Source organism: Prionailurus bengalensis, chromosome D4 (assembly GCF_016509475.1).
Source record: "Prionailurus bengalensis isolate Pbe53 chromosome D4, Fcat_Pben_1.1_paternal_pri, whole genome shotgun sequence".
Classification (NCBI taxonomy): domain Eukaryota; kingdom Metazoa; phylum Chordata; class Mammalia; order Carnivora; family Felidae; genus Prionailurus; species Prionailurus bengalensis.
Window position 1 is genome coordinate 88,157,499 of NC_057359.1, and position 18,003 is coordinate 88,175,501.

The 18,003-nt window shown below is 51.4% G+C and overlaps 1 protein-coding gene across 2 annotated transcripts; it reads left to right on the plus strand.

The window, feature by feature from the left end:
- The first annotated feature begins 6,603 nt into the window (after positions 1-6,603).
- TOR1B (torsin family 1 member B) lies at positions 6,604-15,947 on the plus strand. Of its 2 annotated transcripts, none has more exons than XM_043565558.1 (5): positions 6,604-10,485; positions 11,098-11,363; positions 12,774-12,949; positions 13,557-13,684; positions 13,997-15,947. In XM_043565558.1, the coding sequence occupies exons 1-5, from the start codon at positions 9,885-9,887 to the stop codon at positions 14,236-14,238; spliced, it is 1,413 nt and encodes a 470-aa protein (XP_043421493.1). In that variant the 5' UTR covers positions 6,604-9,884; the 3' UTR covers positions 14,239-15,947. The 2 variants fall into 2 exon arrangements, with proteins under 2 accessions (XP_043421493.1, XP_043421494.1); XM_043565559.1 differs by having other exon boundaries at positions 14,073-15,947.
- The last annotated feature ends 2,056 nt before the right edge of the window (positions 15,948-18,003 follow it).

Sequence of the window (18,003 nt, forward strand, 5' to 3'; positions counted from 1 at the left end):
TCCAGTTCTCCGTATTTTCATAAAAGGAAAGCCCCAAACCCCATCCCTTTGGTGATCCTCCCCCAAAGTCACCTCCCTGCCGAAATTGGAGTGTAAATAAATAAGCTTATTTATTTATTTTTGAGAGAGTGTGAGCAGGGGAGGGGCAGAGAGAGAGAGAGGGAGACAGAGAATCCCCAGCAGGTTCCGCGCTGTCAGTGGGGAGCCCGACGTGGGGCTGGAACCCACTGACTGTGAGAGCATGATCCAAGCCGAAATCAAGAGTCGGACGCTTAACCGACTGAGCCACCCAGGCGCCCCGCCCCCAAGAAGCGGGCTTTTTAATCCCCATCGCCTATTTTCCTCATTCCCTCCACCACCTCTCCTCTGGTAACCATCAGTTTTTCTATAGTTGGAGTCTGTTTCTTGGCTTGTCTCTCTCTCTTTTCCCGTTGTTCGTTTGTTTTGTTTCTTAAATTCCCCATATGAGTGAACTCATATGGTTTGGTCCTTCTCTGATTTATTTTGCTTAGCATAATGCTCTCTAGCTCCAATCATGTTGTTGCAAACGGCAAGATTCCATTCTTTTTTATGGCTGAGTAATATTTCATTTTATATATGTATAATACATAAAATGTATACGTATACATATGTATATGTATAAAATGTATACATATGTATACGTATACATATGTATACATAAAATGTATACATATGTATTTTATATGTATACATTTATTTATATATTTTATATAATTTACATGTTTTATATGTACACATTTATTTACACATGTATTTATATGTGTACATATGTATACATAAAATGTATACATATGTATTTTATATGTATACATTTATTTATATATTTATATAATTTACATTTTATATGTATACATGTATTTATACATGTATTTATATATTTTATGTATACATATGTATACGTATACATATGTATACGTATACGTATATACGTATACATATGTATACGTATACGTGTATACATATGTACACACTTTACGTGTACATATGTATACGTATACATATGTACACACTTTACGTGTACATATGTATACGTATACATATGTACACACTTTACGTGTACATATGTATACGTATACAGTCTACGTATACAGTCACACACACACACACACACACCCCCCACATGTTCTTTATCCATTCATCTGTCAGTGGACACTTGGGCTGTATCCATAATTCGGCTATTATAAACAATGCTGCAATAAACATAGGGGTGCATATACCCCTTTGCATTAGTGTTTTTAGATTTGGGGGGCAAATACCCAAGAGTGCGATTGCCAGATCGTAAGGGTAGTCCTATTTTTAACTTTCTGAGGAACCTCCGTACCGTTCTCCACGGTGGCTGCACCAGTTCGCATTCCCACCAACGGTGCGTGAGGGTTCCTTTCTCCCCGACACCTGTTTCCCGTGTTGTTGGTTTTAGCCATTCTGACACGTGTGAGGTGATACCCCACTGTGGTTTTGATTTGCGTTTCCCTGATGACGAGTGCTGTTGAGCCTCTCTCTGCGTGTCTCTGGGCTACCTGAACATCGTCCTTAGAGAAATGTCTGTTCATGCCTTCTGCCCATTTTTTTCCCACTGGATTATTTGGTTTCTGGGTCATTGAGCTGAATCAGTTCTTTACATATTTTGGAAACGACCCTTCGTCAGACGTATCGTGCGCAAGTATCTGCTCCCATTCCGTAGGCTGTCTTTCAGGTTCATGGGTTGTTTCCTTTGCTGTGCAGAAAGAAACTTGTTACTCTGATGCAGTCCCGATAGTGTATTTTGGCTTTTGTTTCTCTGGCCTCAGGAGACGGATCTAGAAAGGTTGATGTCAGAGAAATTGCTGCCTGTGCTCTCTTCTAGGATTTTTATGGTTTCAGGCCTCACATTTAGGTCCTTAACCTAGTCTGAGTTTATTTTTGGGTATGCTGTTAGAAAGTGGTCCGGTTTCGTTCTTTTGCATGGAGCCGTCAGGTTTCCCCCCCACCATTTGTTGAAGAGACTGTCTTTTTCCCGGTGCATATTCTTGCCTCCTTTCTTGAAGATGAATTGCCGACGTAATTGTAGCTTTCTGCTCTGTTCCATTGATCTCTGGGTCCATTTTTGTGCCAGTACCATACTGTTTTGATGACTACAGCTTTGTAACATAACCTGATGTTGGAGCACATGCACATTTTTAATTTTATTATTTTTTATTTTTTTTTTAACGTTCATTTATTTTTGAGACAGAGAGAGACAGAGCATGAACGGGGGAGGGTCACAGAGAGAGGGAGACACAGAATCTGAAACAGGCTCCAGGCTCTGAGCTGTCAGCACAGAGCCCGACGCGGGGCTCGAACCCACGGACCGTGAGATCATGACCTGAGCCCAAGTCGGACGCTTAACCGACCGAGCCACCCAGGCGCCCCAATCGTTTCCTTTTCTTCGTGTGCCATATAACATGATAAAGGCTTGAACAGTGGAATTTGGGGGCCACAGAGCATGCGACCTTCAGCTAAGCCAGGTAGTGCCAAAGTAGTCTTGTCGTCTACCTTATCTCTTTAACTGACTTTGGGGGGGGCTCTTGCTCCCCCGGAAGATCTGGGTGACTTCCGTTTCCTGGGGATGCAGCTTTGGACCGTGGAGCACCAACCGTCCACTCTTTTCACAAATATTTATCGACATCTGTGGGTGGACCTCATCCAACCTGTTGCAGGTATGAGTAGAACAAAAGGCCAGGTGGAAAGGAATTCTTTGGCTGAGCGAATGAATGAATGAATCTAGGTGTTGGAATGGGACTGAGCAGGGATGCTGGGCAGAGTGGGAAGGGCATGGGGAGGCTCGGGGGCCGTGTGGGAGGAGACTGGGAGATCCACGCTAGAGGTGGATCTCCTGTTGGGAGCGGCCCTTTCCTCATTCACGTGGTTCATACTGGGGGGGGGGGGATGCTGCCCCCACCCCTGGCCACAGCTGACTGGATCAGGGGCCACCTGACCCAGGCTGGGCCAATCAAATCCCTTCCCTGGGAGTTTGGAATTGGGGCTGAGAGTGGGGCAGGGGAGAAGAAGGCAGTGACTGTGTGGTCTCTCTGGGTGTCTGGAGCCACACACGCAAAGCCAGGTGCCCTGTGGAGAATGGAGCAGATCCACAAAGGGAAGGTGATGAGAGAGGAGGAGGGGCAGAGCCAGGCGCCCTGGACCTGACTCAGGTCCCTCCCTCGGCCCCCAGCACCTCTGCATGGTAGATGAGGTACTGTGAGTCTCCCTGGCCCTGATGACCCAGTGCCTTTTGCTGCTTAATCCGGCTCTGGTGTTTTCTTTGGCTTGAAACGCGTAGTCCCTATGGATGCAACCCATTGGCCATCTTCTCCAGCGCTGGGCTTGGACCTCTGCCGTGTGATCGATCTGGACAGCAGATCTCCTCTTCCCGTTGTGTTTTGCTTATCAAGCGAGTTGGCAACCGTTGAGCCCACATCCACTGGGAGGTCAGAGGGGGTGGCTGGGTCCCGGGGCGGGGGCGGGGAGAAGAAACCAGCTTTGGGTTAAACACGTTCTGCAGAGAATTCTTGAGTGAACACCTGAGCCTTGAAATAAACGATTGGCAAGGACACACAGCCTGCAGTGGTGTGGCTGGGTTTCCAAGCCAGGCCAGTCATCCCCCAAGCCCAGCCCCGGGTCATCCACCTGTGATTGACTGGGGGGCTGGAGGTGGCACTCGGGGAACAATAGTGAGGGGTTGCAGTGCAATATATAAGCACAAGGCAGAGAAAGCTTCTTCAGCAGTTTTCAACAGCAGCACTGGTGACCTTGGGGTGTTTTCCAGTAACATTGTGTTTGTAAAGAATTGTCCATGGGGCAGTTGGTCAGTCCCAGGTGACACTGGTAGAACTTGGAGGAAAAAAAGTTTCAAGGGATTATAAATGGGAAATGGGAAGATATTTGCCCCTGCCATGGCCCTGAGGACGCTAAACTATAATCGCTGGGATGTGCGGCCCACTCCCCCAACCGGATGGGAGCCCTGCTGGGGGGCACCAAGTCTTTCTTGCTCTCTGTGAATCCCAAGGAGGAACACGGGCAGTGGCCAACACACAGGAAGACTTTGACCCCTAGAAGATGGATGGGTGCATTTCCAACACGAGAAGAACAGGCAATAGTGGTCCGGGGGTTCAAGGAGATACCTTTCCAGAAGTCTTGGTTCCCACACCAACGCCCCCTTCCTTCCTCCCAGGTTCCCACCATGCACGGCACGTCTGTCTCCCTGCACCCACCCTACACCCTGGCCGTGCGTTCAGTCATCCTGCCCGAGCCCTCTGCTAAGTAAGGTGCCCCCGACATCATCTCAAGTGACCCGCAGGGCGACCCTATAAGGCAGAGACTATTGTTACAAACATTCTACAAATGAGGAACCCCGGGGCCCAGAGAGGTTGTGTGACCCGCCCAGGGTCATACACACATGGTCCTAGCAGAGGCAGAATTTGAATCCAGGCAGTTTGTCTCCTGCTTGGTGAAGGAGAGAGAGCGGCAGGTCAGTGGGTGGGAGCTTGGCGGTGGGGGGAAGGGAGGCCTTGAAAGGGCCCGAGGGTCCGTCCTGGTTCCACAACTTTCTATTCCTGAAGTGAGCTCCTCGGGCACGTTAGTTAACCTCTCAACTTCTTCACCTGTAAAATGGAGATTTCCACTGATGTTTCACAGCGTTGCTTTAGAATTAAATTAGATTATGATTTAATGCACCCAGAGCCTGGCATTTATGAGCATGCAACAAATAAAATAATACATAATGTCATTTCTGAAACATGCAACATTCTATAAAAAGCATACTAATCTACAGGCATAGAAGGCAAACCCGTGGCTGGTAGGGGAGGGGGGAATGTGGGGGGTGGGTGGAGATGAGAGGGAAGGATGACAAAATGACAAGAGGGATCTTTTGGGATGATGTTCCCTGTCTTGATCATGGCGATGGTTCCGTGGGTGTGTGCATGTGTTAAAACGTATCAAATTGTACACTTTGAATATGTGCACTTGGTTCTATGTCAACTCGAGCTCGACAGAGCTGTTTAAAAGCATATGTGATATTATATAGCTGTAAGATTTCATAGAAACAAACTGGGTATCATTGTATGCAGAATAACAAGGGAGAGGAGAGCATCAAACACTGGGAACCCCAGGAGAGCACCTCTGTATAATATAGACACTAATAAAACTTGGATGAGAACAGGGCTTACTGTAAATAATTGGCATAAAAAACTTTTTTTCTAATGTCTATTTTTATTGTTGAGAGAGAGAGAGAGAGAGAGAGAGAACATGAGTGGGGCAGGGGCAGAGAGAGAGAGGGACATACAGAATCCGAAGCAGACTCTAGGCTCTGAGCTGTCAGCACTGAGCCCAACCCTGGGCTCGAACCAGGAACTGTGAGATCATGACCTGAATCGAGACCTGATCTGAAGTTGGGCACTTAACCAACTGAGCCACCAGGTGCCCCAACAATTGGTTTTCTTTTTAATGTTTATTTATTTTTGGGAGAGAGAGAGAGAGAGTGACAGAGTGTGAGTGAGGGAGGTTCAGAGAGAGAGGGAGACATGGAATCCAAAGCAGGCTCCAGGCTCTGAGCTGTCAGCACAGAACCCGACATGGGGCTCGGACCCACAAACCGTGAGATCATGACCTCAGCTGAAGTCTGGCGCTTAACTGACTGAGCCACCCAGGCATCCTGGCATTTTAAATAATCTAAGATTTTGAAATTTTTTTTGTTGTCGTTATTTTTGTGACCTTCTGAAGGTTGCAGAAGGTAGTAAGTGATAGAGTCAAAATTTGAACAGATATCAGTCTTCAGACCAGTAGCTCACTAGCACCCTCTAGTGCTTTCCTCCCCAGGTCTTCCCAGCCTTCCAGTTTCCTAGTCTATCAGGTCTCTCCTTAAGGTCAAACCCAAGGCTTCCTGGGAAACAGGTTGGTTGGGGGGTGGGGAGTGGGGTGCTGTCTCTGGTCCTGAAAATCTCAACCAGCCGCGACACCAGAGGGCTGAGCCCCGTCTGCACCAGAATCACCCTTCCAAGACTTTTCTCGTTGCCCTTTGCATTTATGACAGCCTCGAGGAGTCAAGCTGGTGGCTTTGAGTGTTTTTGATCAACAATGTAAACATTGTAAGCAATGCTCCAACACAGCGATGATAGAAAGAGTAAAGAAAATGGTACAGAATGAGGGCCAGGGGATTGGGTGGAGGGTGAGGAAGGCACCAGGCTTCCAGTGACAGTGACACGAGACAGCAGCCCCCACAGCCTTGGACAATTTCTGAAAACCAAACATACAGCCTTAAGATAGAATGTGGATCTAAATACCCAGAAGCACTCCCCTTTGTAAGATTTGTAACAGAAATGAATATGAGAGGAATAGTATCACAGCCAGTATCACAGCAATTAATAAAAAAGAAACATAGGCCTCCACTACCTTCCCTCTGATCTGACTTAAACAGTTCTCGTTTTCTATAGAAACAAAGTTTCTAGCTATGTCTTGCAGAATTCAGAGTACTGGGAGTTCCCATTCTAAGGCAATGTATCCTAAGATACTCTAAATGATAGTACATTTTTGCCAATTTGAAATATATAAATTGTTTTATTAAAAATTTTTTTAACATTCTTCGGGCGCCTGGGTGGTTCAGTCTGTTAGGCGTACGGCTTCAGCTCGGGTCATGATCTCGCGGTCCATGAGTTCGAGCCTAGAGTGGGGGCTCTGTGCTGATAGCTCCGAGCCTGGAGCCTGCTTCCGATTCTGTGTCTCCCTCTCTCTGCCCCTCCCCCGCTCATGCTGTGTGTGTGTGTGTGTGTGTGTGTGTGTGTGTCTCTCTCTGTCTCTCTCAAAAATAAATAAACATTAAAAAAAATTTAACTTTCTTAAAAGAGCAGGAATGGAGTGCAAAGCAGTGTCAGGATCATTACACAGTTGGGGGACAACTGTTGGGGCTCAGCTATGTCCACTCCTGGGTTCCAATGGGTCTTGATCCCCCAGAGAGTTCTTTGGGAGGCGGCTTTGAGGCCCCTCCATGGATTCCAGTGGCCAACTGCACCATAAGGGACCAAAAGACAAATGAGGAAATACTCACTTTTTAGGGGAACAAAATGCTGGATATATATAGAATGGTACCAATGGGGAGCTACTTTGGCACAGCATCCCTGCCCATGGTTAGTTGATCCAAGGTCGAGATACCTGACCCAGGTTGGGCCAATCAGATTCTCTCTTCCCGAGGACAGTGGCAGAGCATCGAGGCCCCAGAGCTCCTGCCACTGTGTCCTACACGCCCCACCCCTGGGATCCTCCCTCCTCTTCACGGATTTAAAATTAAAATAGATAATTTATCCATTCACATACACTGCATTCAGTCTTTTGAGCCTTTCTGCCCAACAAGTGCAATTTCCACACTTTCACAAACCAACTTCAGCTTAGAAGAATTAAAGCTTGTGTGATTATGGATTTTACAGTATCACTGATGGCCAGACGCAGCATAGACGGAACTGCTTTTTGTAAACAAAAGAAACCTTTTAGTTTAGATTTACAGAAAACCTGCAAAGCTAGTACAGAGCGTTTCCATAGAGCTCTCACCCAGTTTTCCCTGTTATTAACAACTTAATGTTAAAGGTCCCACCCTCATGGCCCAGCCACCTCCCAAAGACCCCCCCTCCTAATACCATCACATTCAGAATATAAATTTAGAGGGGATGAGAACATCCAGTCCATAGCAGCATCCCTGGACCCCAGATCAGAGCCCACCTTCTTGGACAGTGTCGCAACCTTGAACAGTAAACATATTTGTTGAGCTCCTACTGTGTATGCGGCACAGTCCCAAGAATTAGAGAAACAGAACGCAAGAGGTAAGTTCCTTCCGGAAGCTCGCGGGCCAGTGGGAAAGTTGGACAACAGACAGGGACACAAACAGGGTGACAGGGAGAGTAGGTGACTGGGGGTGGAAGTGGAGTTACTTTAGATCTGGCAGGTGGACTTCAAGCTGAGGCCTGAAAGTTCCCAGCCAGGAGAGACTCTGAAGCAAGATTCCAGGCAGAGAGAACAGGACAGAAGGGGCTGTGGGTTTGGGAATAAAAGAGTATGGGGGAGGTGAAGGTCTGAGAGGAAGGCAGAGGCACATCACATAGGGCTTCGAGGTCAGAATAAAAAGGTAGATTTTTTTTTTTCTTAAGGGTTTTTGGAAGCCATTGACAGGCTGAATCGGGAGTGAGATGATCCGGTTTGTTGGGAGAACACCACCTGTCTCTCGTGGGGAGTGTGAATCAGGGGGCACAAGTGCAGAGGCAGGGGACTGCCCAGAGGGCTACTGTGGTCATCCATGACGGAGGCTCGGACGGGGCGGGGGGGGGGGGGGTGTGTGTGGCCGAAAAGATGGCGGCGACTGAAGAGCTTTGGACAGGGGTCGGCAACCTCCTGATGGATTGGAAGTGGAGACTGGGGGGAAGAAAGAATCCAAGGCAACCACTAGCTTTGGGTCTAAGCAACTGGTGGAGGGCGGGTCCGCTTCCTGAGATAGGGGCCGTGGGGGAGGGACATGTTTGGAGAAAACAATCAAGGCTTCTGTTTGACTGTAGGGATGGGGAGATGCCCCGTGCATAGCCAAGTGGAGGTGTCCAGTGTGCAGCCAGATGCAGGGTCTTGGGGGAGAAAGTCAAGGCCTCCCACCCAGGGAGAGAGGATGGGGACAGAAGGGGTCTAGAACAGAGCCCCGGGGCAGTTCAGGATTGTAGAGTGGGGAGACAGGGAAGGTGTGGCAAGCAAGGGGCTGACGGTGGAGAGGAAGGAGGCCATCCGGCCAGGGAACCAAGCCCCAGATCCACGCAGAAGTCCTTTCTTAGCAGCTGCCAGTCCAGAGGGAGGCACCAACTAGGCCTAGAAAATGCAGAGTCCACCTGAAGGATGAAGAGTCAATGCCTATGGGGCAGGATAGGGTTTCGGGTAGGGGTCTTCACATGCCTTTTGCTCACCTACCTCCTCTGTGCATTTTTAGACGGACATTGAAACTTTTCATCATAAGTTTAAATGGCTGCAAAAGACCCGATTTCCTGCCTATTGTACCAACATTTTAAGGCAATATTGCTCCTTTGTTCTTCCGGCGGGCTCAGTGGGATCTTGCCCCGTCGCAATATTACTCGTCGTTCAGGTCAAAACGGAGCTATGGAGGAAAGCCTTCCCCAGCCTGCAGATTGGGTGAGGTGCCCCCTCTGTGCATCCCACCTCACGGTACTGACCTCATCGTATGTAAAGCATCTGTTGGCCCTCCGTCTCCCCCACCTACACCGAGAGCTCTGTGAGGACAGGGGCTCCGTCAGCCCGGATACCTGCTGTACCCCCAGCATATGGCAACGAATCTGACACAGCACCAGCGTTCATTAAATATTTGTTGATAGGTTGGCTGATGGGTAAACTCAACCAATTTCAGCCAAGTCTGGGCCAAGGTTACCTGGACCAACCTCCTCACTGAACCCAACAACCACAGTGATCTCTGTTCTGACCATGCTGCTCCTTGTGTAAAACCTTCCGTGGCTCCCTATCCCCCCCCCCCCCCCCCGACTAGAAGCCAGCCTCCTTACAGCCCTGGAGGTCTTCCCATGCCAGTCTCCACCTGGCTCTGCCCCCCTCATTGTCACCAGCCTCCAGCATGTGAAACACTTCTCCAAACTGCAGTTTCTGTTCTCTGGGTGAAGGTTCCACTCTTCACTTGTTGCGGGGCTAACTCCTTTCGTTCTCCGTTTAGACAGAAGTTTTCCCTGCTCCACGGCCCTTGTGTTTCTCCCACCGCCCAGTAAGGGCTCTTGCCCAATAGCCTGGACACCGGAGAGGGCCAGAGCCAACTCCCTCTCCTTCACTGTTGTCTTCCCAAGCAGCCAGCAAAGGGCCTGCCTTGTCGCATGCTGAACGACCGGACGGGTTTCTGGTTTGATTGTGCGCCTCGGTCTTGGTGCCTCCCGGCCCGGGCCTGGACCTCCAGGGCGCAGAGCAGCTGTTTCAGGAAGGCAGGTGGTGGGTCGACATGGGAGACGCTCATTACAGCTCCAGGGGAAGGGATGACAAAGCCAAGGGTGGGGGCTGGAAATGAGAAGAAGCCGGCGAGGGGTTCGCGAGAGGCCAGTCCCGGGACACCTCTCGCGCCACGCACAAAGATGGCGATACAGATTCTCCAGTCCCCCGCCAATATGGCCGTCCCGAGGGAGAGGCGGGCCTGCGGGGCGGAAGTGACGCAGCCGGAAGTCCGGCCGCGGCTTCGCGGCCTGGGAGCGCGGTGCGGAGGTTGGCGGACTGCGAGCGGGGCGATGCCGCGGGCGGCGGGGCTCGGCCGTGCAGCGGCGCTGGGGCCGCTGCTGGCGGCTCACGTGGTGGCGGCGATCGAGCCCATCAGCGTGGGCATCGCCCTCGGGGCCGCGTCCGCCCTCACCGGCTACCTGTCCTACACGGACCTGTACTGCCGCTTCGCCGAGTGCTGCCGCGAGGAGCAGCGGCTCAACGCGTCCGGTAGGGCGGGTCCGCCCGCGAGGGCGCGGCGCTCACCCTGAGCTGGGGCGGGAGGGAGGACGGACGGGGCCTCGGTCCGGACTCCCGCCCTGCAAGCCGTGCCTGCTGAGACAGTCTGCAGACCGTGGGGGCTCTGCCTAAGTTCCTTCTTAAGTGCCTCGGATTCCCTGGGAGTACAGAAAGAAGCTGGAAGCAGCGTGCTCAGCCCTTTGCCCCATTAAGTAGTTTTCAGATGTGCAGCGTGTGCAGCGGCTGCCCAGAAAGCCCACGTTTGGCCCCGGGTTTTCTTAACACTTCAGTAGGGGTAGCTGGGGAATAGCAAGCAGCGCAGTCCAGAGAGGGCTAATCCTTGGACGAACGAACACGTTCAGCTTCCTTATCAGACACTGGAGTGTTAAGCAGGACATCCATCTAGTGCATTTCCTTGGAAGTGGCATCGTGTGGCTCTGCAACCCGAGGCTGTGCTCCGGGCCAGCCCTGGGGTTTGGCAGACACCCTGCCGGACCGCTTGCTAATAGGTGCCTCTCGCTTTGGCCAGCTGGGGAAAGCGCTGCTTTTCTGGTGCCTGTTTAATGTATATTTTTCTCTCTGTTCTCCGGCTGGCTCCTGCAGCCCTCAAGCTGGAATTAGAGGAGAAGCTGTTTGGGCAGCATCTGGCCACAGAGGTGATTCTCAAGGCGCTGACTGGCTTCAAGAACAATAAAAACCCCAAGAAACCGCTGACTCTGTCCTTACACGGCTGGGCTGGCACGGGCAAGAATTTTGTCAGCCAAATTGTGGCTGAAAATCTTCACTCAAAAGGCCTGAAGAGTAACTTTGTCCACCTGTTTGTCTCGACTCTGCACTTCCCTCACGAGCAGCACATAAAACTGTACCAGGCAAGAGAATCCTGTTATCCTGTCCGCCGGCCACTCTGGTCGGGGCCACCTTCACTAACTCTGGCCTCTGCTGCCTCTCTTGGCTTTGGAGTAGCCCGGGGTCCCGCTGAGTTAAGGCACACTCGCCCACGGTAACCCTTTGCTGTTGGCCGAGCTCTCCTGCCACTTTTTTTTTCTCATTTGGTTCCAAAATAATACAGTGGGGCAGGTGATGTTTATTTACATTAAAAGGTGGAGCCCAGAGAGGCCAGGGGACCTGCTCCTTACAGTCTTTCTGGCCTTGTGGCAAATCAGACCCTTGAACCCAGCTCTCCAAACTCCCACTAGCCACGTTCTGCAGTGACCCAGCGTGTTCGGCATTCCCGTCTCAGTCTTTGGTGGAGCGGAGCAGGTCTCAGACGATGTGTTTGGACACGGCTTCATTTAAGTCTCCCCTGTGATGCAGCATATGCATTGAGCACTCTGTGTTTTGCGCTGTAGACTGGAGGGTTCCTTGCCCAGGCCTCTGTTCCCTTTGTGCCTCCCATCCAAATCCTTGGTGTTGCTTTCTTTCTTCACACGAAAGCTTTGAAGAACTGAATCCTAAGAGATACTTTTTCTGTTGAGATACTCTTCCTACATTTAGAAGTTGTCTGGTAGGGTTCTCATTTAAATGAATGTCGTCCTTGTAAAGGTTACTCGTCTTACTGTTAGGTGGGGGCCTACATAAGAAACAGAAACTGATCGGGACAAGGAATTGAAAGTGGGTGTTCGTGAGACAGGGAAGCTTGCCAAAAAAGAAAGAATAAGAAGGGATTTTCGCTTTCCAAATCCTTGGATAAAGAGTTGTATCTCTAGGAATCCAGTGATGGGGTGAGGGTGCCTCTGGAGCCTTTCGTGTCTGGGGGTTGAGGGTTTATTGCTTGGGTATCTTTGTTTCAGGAACACGTGCTTTCTGGGGAGCGCCACTGCCTTCGTTTGCCGCGTCGGTACGAGGCATTGGTTTGGGGCACTGTGCCAACCTCAGTCCAGTTTCTTGTTCCCCAGTATGTCTGGTGAAATTAACTTGAGGTTTCAGTTCACAGTGAGTGGAAATGATGGGTTAACAGCGAACTGATGGCTCTTCATGCCTTTGGCCCCTCTTGTACCTTTAAAAAGTCCTCTCCGGCACGTCATTTGAGTTAGGAAAAAAAAAAAAAAACGGCTTGACACCCTAGCACCTATCTGCCAGTTTCGACTTTTTATAGACAAAGTTGTGGAAAAGCTGTTCCCCAGTGAGTGGCGGTTGGTTGGGAGGCAGTTTCCAAGAGCTCTTTTGTCGAATCCCAGAGAGCTCTGATTTTTCATCGTTCGGAGCCTGAGGAACAGGGTCGCACGTGTGCCTCTCCAGGCACATCCTCTGAGCTTCTGTTTCTTTGATGGCTGGTCCAGGACCAGTTACAGGGATGGATCCGGGGTAACGTGAGTGCGTGTGCCAGCTCCGTGTTCATATTTGACGAGATGGACAAATTGCACCCCGGGGTCATCGACGCGATCAAGCCGTTTCTAGACTACTACGAGCAGGTTGATGGCGTGTCTTACCGGAAGGCCATGTTCATGTTTCTCAGGTGAGCGGGAGGGGATTTCTCGGGGGCACGCAAGCCGTTCTTTCTCCTAGTGCTAGAAAGAGGCCCCGGCAACCATCAGGATTCTGTTGCCGAGGGACAGAGGTGCCTGGCAAAAGTGAATTGGTGACCTCTGTTACTTTGGGGTTGCTACTCTCAGCATGGCAGTTGCGGGTGGGAGAAAAGTGAATGAAATTATTGCTGATAACAGGCAATTTCATTACCTGCACGTGTCTCTGAGGGTAAAAAGTCAGCACGGGGCGGGGGGGGGGGGGGGGGGGGGGGGGGGGGGGGGGGGGGGGGTTGGAGCGGGCGCCTGGGTGGCTCAGTCGGTTGAGCATCCGAGTTCAGCTCAGGTCACGATCTCGCAGTCTGTGAGTTCGAACCCCGCCTCGGGCTCTGTGCTGACAGCTCGGAGCCTGGAGCCCGCTTCGGATTCTGGGTCTCCCTCGCTCTCTCTGCCCCTCCCTCGCTTGTTCTCTGTCTCTCTCTGTCTCAAGTAAAAAACTTAAAAAAAAAAAAAAAAATGCTTAAGCCTCAGAGCACACATGTTGCTTGATTTAGACCCAGAATCTTAACGTGTGATTTTACTCTGCTTTGGCACGTGCAGCAATGCCGGTGGGGACCTCATAACTAAGACCGCCCTTGACTTCTGGCGGGCAGGAAGAAAGAGGGAGGACATCCAGCTGAAGGACCTGGAACCCGTGCTGTCCGTCGGAGTCTTCAACAATAAACACAGTGAGTCCCCCAGGCTCCCCGTGACCCTGCCAGCACGGCCTCCTCTTTCTTCAAGCCTTCCACGAAGCCACCGAATCCGTGAGGTAGGGACTTTTCCTTGGGGCCTCCTTTAATAGAAGCCAGTTAGCAGGGGGTGGCCAACCGGTGCCTCTGTCAGGCTTGTCCCACCTTGATGAGAAGAGAATCTCAACGGGTAAAGACGCAAAGGACGTACCGCGGGTCGGGATAACCACATGGGCCCCGTAGGAGCAGTGAGCTGGGCCAGGTGACAGTGACGGAGACGGGGGGACCCAGCTGTGTCTTGCTTTGCAGGTGGCCTGTGGCGCAGCGGGCTGATAGACAGAAACCTCATCGACTACTTTATCCCCTTCCTCCCCCTGGAGTACAGACACGTGAAGATGTGTGTCCGAGCCGAGATGAGGGCCCGCGGGTCCGCCGTAGATGAGGACGTTGTCACCAGGGTGGCAGAGGAAATGACGTTTTTCCCCAAAGGCGAGAAAATCTACTCGGACAAGGGCTGTAAGACTGTGCAGTCACGGTTGGATTTTCACTGACCTCTCATCCAGGCGGGGGAGGAGGCCCCCCCGGGAGCTCAGCAAGCGAGGGCCTTGCCCTTCCGGAAGCACTTTGAAGACTCCTTTGGGGTTTGCACATTTGCACCTGTGGATTTTCGGGATCTAGAAGTTTCTAAGAGCTGAGTTTTCAAAAGACGCCGATCTGGTGAGTGCGCCTGTCAGTTTGGACCAGACGGCAATCCATCTGTCAACTGTGGTGGAAGATGAACTTTTAAAATCCCTCCCCTCACTTACTGACCTTGACGGAAGTGCCTTGCAAACAGCTGTGTGCGTGAGACCTCCCCCCCCCCCCCCCGCCCGCCCCCAGCACCTGTTCCAGGTGCTCTAGAAGCTGCTGCTCTAACTCAAGGAGTCCCAGGGCCCCTGCGCAATTCGGGGAGCTTTTGGTTTGCACCTGCTAAGAACCTGCTCTGTTCCTTTGCACAGAGAGTGTCCACTGGCTTGAAGTATTTTCAGTTAAAGTCGGTGGCACCCTCGGGCACGGGGTCCGGTGGCGATGTGGGCCTGCACACCGAGCCTTCTCAGCCAGGTGACCGGCCTGCCTGCGGTGCGGGGTCTCCGTCCGAGGCCTCTCCAGCAGACCGGGACAGGTGGCGTCTCAGGCTCCTGGAATTCCTTTGCCGTCATTTGGTATCGACCCCACCTTCCCTGTACCCCCTTCTCCTGAACTAGATTTGTCCCCAACCATATGTCATCACTAGGGTGAGATCAGAACGAGACCGTGAGTTGTGAATTTGAGGCCTTGGTTCCCGTGGTGAAACGTTTGTCTGTTACAATGTGCGCGTGGGCCAGTCTGTCACTTTGCTCCAGAGAACCATTTGGAATCCGTGGGACGTGCGCAGGCTCCGTGGACGACACGGGCCACGGAGTGGTCAGCTTGCAGGCTCTGCGTTGCCAAAGAAGCCTTAGGTATCGCACACCAGAAACGCTGGGGTTTTCGAAGATTTGTATATTTTTTATAACGTTTTTACTCGCAAATCTTAGATGATAGAAAAACGTATAGGACATAGCTCATTTTAAAGCATGGGAAAGGACACGAGATGGAATAATTGTCTATTCCTTTATCAGAAACTCTTAGCAAAAACAGTTACGTTTTTGTTACGAGGCGCGTGGTCAGACATGGTCACAGATGCAGATCAAACAAGGTCAGTGTAAAGCGGCTGGTCCTGGGTGTCATCGGAGGACACCCTATATGGCAGCACCAGGCTGGGCTGCCCTGGCCGCCGGGAAATAAGGCGGATTCCAGCCGGTGTGAATCGTGCGTGTCATAACTGCAGCGCACCTGCAGACACGTGATAAGAACGACGTGCAGCGAATTTATGTGTACAATTTAGAACGAATGTCTTCATGACCCCGGAGGGCCTTCTGGAGGGTCACGTTTAGCCTTTTAAAAATGCCAAGTTAAGGCTTAACATTTTGAGTACGTGTTCTCGAACTGGAGCCCAGTGACATCTCTTTCCTAGCCCCGCAAGCGTCTGGCCAGGCAGAGACGGAGATCTTCCCTGTTGACAGTGACGCAACTCCCTGGACACGTGTGGGCCACCTTTGGACTGCGGTTACTGATTTGTCACCTGAAGAGGGAGGCCACGGTTGACCACAGCCCAGCCTCCCTCACCCTGTGTAGGATGCGGACGAGGACTTGAATTGACCTACTGAAGAGAAAATAAAGACTAAATTTTATCATGTGACGTGTTATTTGCAGACTTTTTTTTCCCCCTAGTTTCTTTGGGAACCCTGGGAAGTTGGAGCCTGGGAGAAAGGCTGTCGGGCGACTCGGGTGTCTCACCACACCCTGGACATGCTGGAGGGTAGTCTTTGCATCAGACAGAATTTACCTTAAAGGGTGGTATCTCCAAACAGAGACACTTACGTGGGGTTCGGTGATGGGTTATACGCCCTATTTCCATGGGTAAAAATGCCAAGAACGGCTGGACTTATTCCTAGCAAATATTTTCTCCTGAAATTAACATAGGAAGGAAATTGAGGCGGGGGGGGGGGGGGGGAGGGGGGGGAACGTGACTCCGTGCTGACACTCTGAACTCGAACCAGGCCGGGCTCAGATCAGTAAACCAGAACTGGTAAACAGCGAAACCCCAGTTAAGCTAACCAGGGTCTGCTCGATCGCACTGCACCTGGCCTCCTGTCAGTGAATCGTTAACACCGATCCTCTTTCCAGGACTGAGGACAAGTCAGCTACTTTCTAGAAAGTTCAAACCCTCTTCGTCAGCATCCCACCCAGTCCCCTCATCTCTCAGTTGAAGGTGGTCAAGTCCCGAAGACTGGACTTCCCGGATCTGGTTTCCAGCCAAGAGTGGTTCCCGCTCCAGCCTGTCCTGCCTCATCTACAAAGAATGAAACTTGCCAAATTAAGTCAGGGGACCCCTGTGTTCCCCGAGCCAGGGACCCCCAGGCGCTGGGGCTGCCGGCTTAGAATGATGAGCCCCATCTGGGACTCCTGGGGACAGGACAACAGGCCAGCTTCTGATCCACATCAAGAACCTTCCAACACGTGCAGCCGTCCCTAGGAGGCCTGGATGCCCTTAAAGGGCCTCCGTGCAGGTCAGGTACCTGGAGGCAGAGGAGTCCTGGGGCAGCAGGGGGCCCTCCAGTCCTCTGGGCCTGAGAAAAACAGCCGGTGAGCACTGCTTGGGTGCCACACCCCACAGGAGCTCCGCCCACCAGCAGGCACACAGGCGCCTTGCAAACACCAAGGTCCGTCTAGTCTCCTGTGCCCTGTACGCCCGCCTGGTGCCTCAGCTGGGGTTGTGTCTCGAGACTTGAACCCCACGCTGGGTGTCGGGGGCGCCATGAACCCCACAACAGTGCGGTCCCCGGTGCAGCTGAGCAAAGAGCCAGAGCCGCACGGATCCAGATTCCCCGCGTGAGCCTTCACTCCAGCCCGCACTGCGCCTCTTAGGTCCAGTTCGTGGCTGAAGCGCCAGTGACCTACAGCGAGTGGATTTTGTCTCCTTTAAAGATGCACTTGCAAATTACACACCATTTTATTGTAAAATGGTAGCTCTTTGTAGTTATAAGTAAAAATACTGTTCTCGGGATCGGGGTGGGTGGGGGAGGGGCCATTTAAAAAATATGGCAAAACTTGCCAGACAACATATGGCTCATTCAGGAATGGAAAACAGGGAGGGGTCTTCCTTTGTAAAGCTGAATGGCAACTGACAAGCTGGAAATATTTTTATTGCAAGGAAACTCTGTCTCTCGCGAATGTTCACAATGTTACCGAGATCAAAACCCTTGGAAAGGGTACTTAAGGCTTATCTGTGAGGGGCCTCAGTGGGTCCTCCTTTTTTTAAATTTTTTTAAATTTATTTTTGAGAGAGAGCATGGGCAGGGGACAGGCAGAGACGGGGAGAGAGAATCCCAAGCAGGCTCTGCACTGTCCGCGAGGAGCCCGACGCGGGGCTCGAACTCACGAACTGCGAGATCACGACCTGAGGTAAAATCAAGAGTCGGCCGCTTAACTGAGGCACCCAGGCGCCCCCCCACGTGTGTCCTCTTACATACTTTCCCTGTATCCAAACACATCGTTGCCCCTTGCGATGGACATCCTGTGACAGGTCTGATCACGGCTCCAGCCTTGGTCCCCGGTTCTGCCATCCTAGGGACCGTGTGCCAAGGACCCGGCCTTGGGCTTCTTTTCAGTAAAGACATCGGTGTCTAGGATATGGTGACGGGAACTTCGAAAAACACGTAAAGCCAATAACATAGAGTCTGAAAAGTTTCTCA

Bases quoted from the DNA above. Each gene is read 5' to 3' on its own strand.
- TOR1B (XM_043565558.1), top strand. From the start codon at position 9,885: ATGCTGAACGACCGGACGGGTTTCTGGTTTGATTGTGCGCCTCGGTCT. The intron at 11,364-12,773 runs GCAAGAGAATCC...TGGCTGGTCCAG, and splicing joins AGCACATAAAACTGTACCAG to GACCAGTTACAGGGATGGAT. The intron at 13,685-13,996 runs GTGAGTCCCCCA...CTTGCTTTGCAG, and splicing joins AGTCTTCAACAATAAACACA to GTGGCCTGTGGCGCAGCGGG.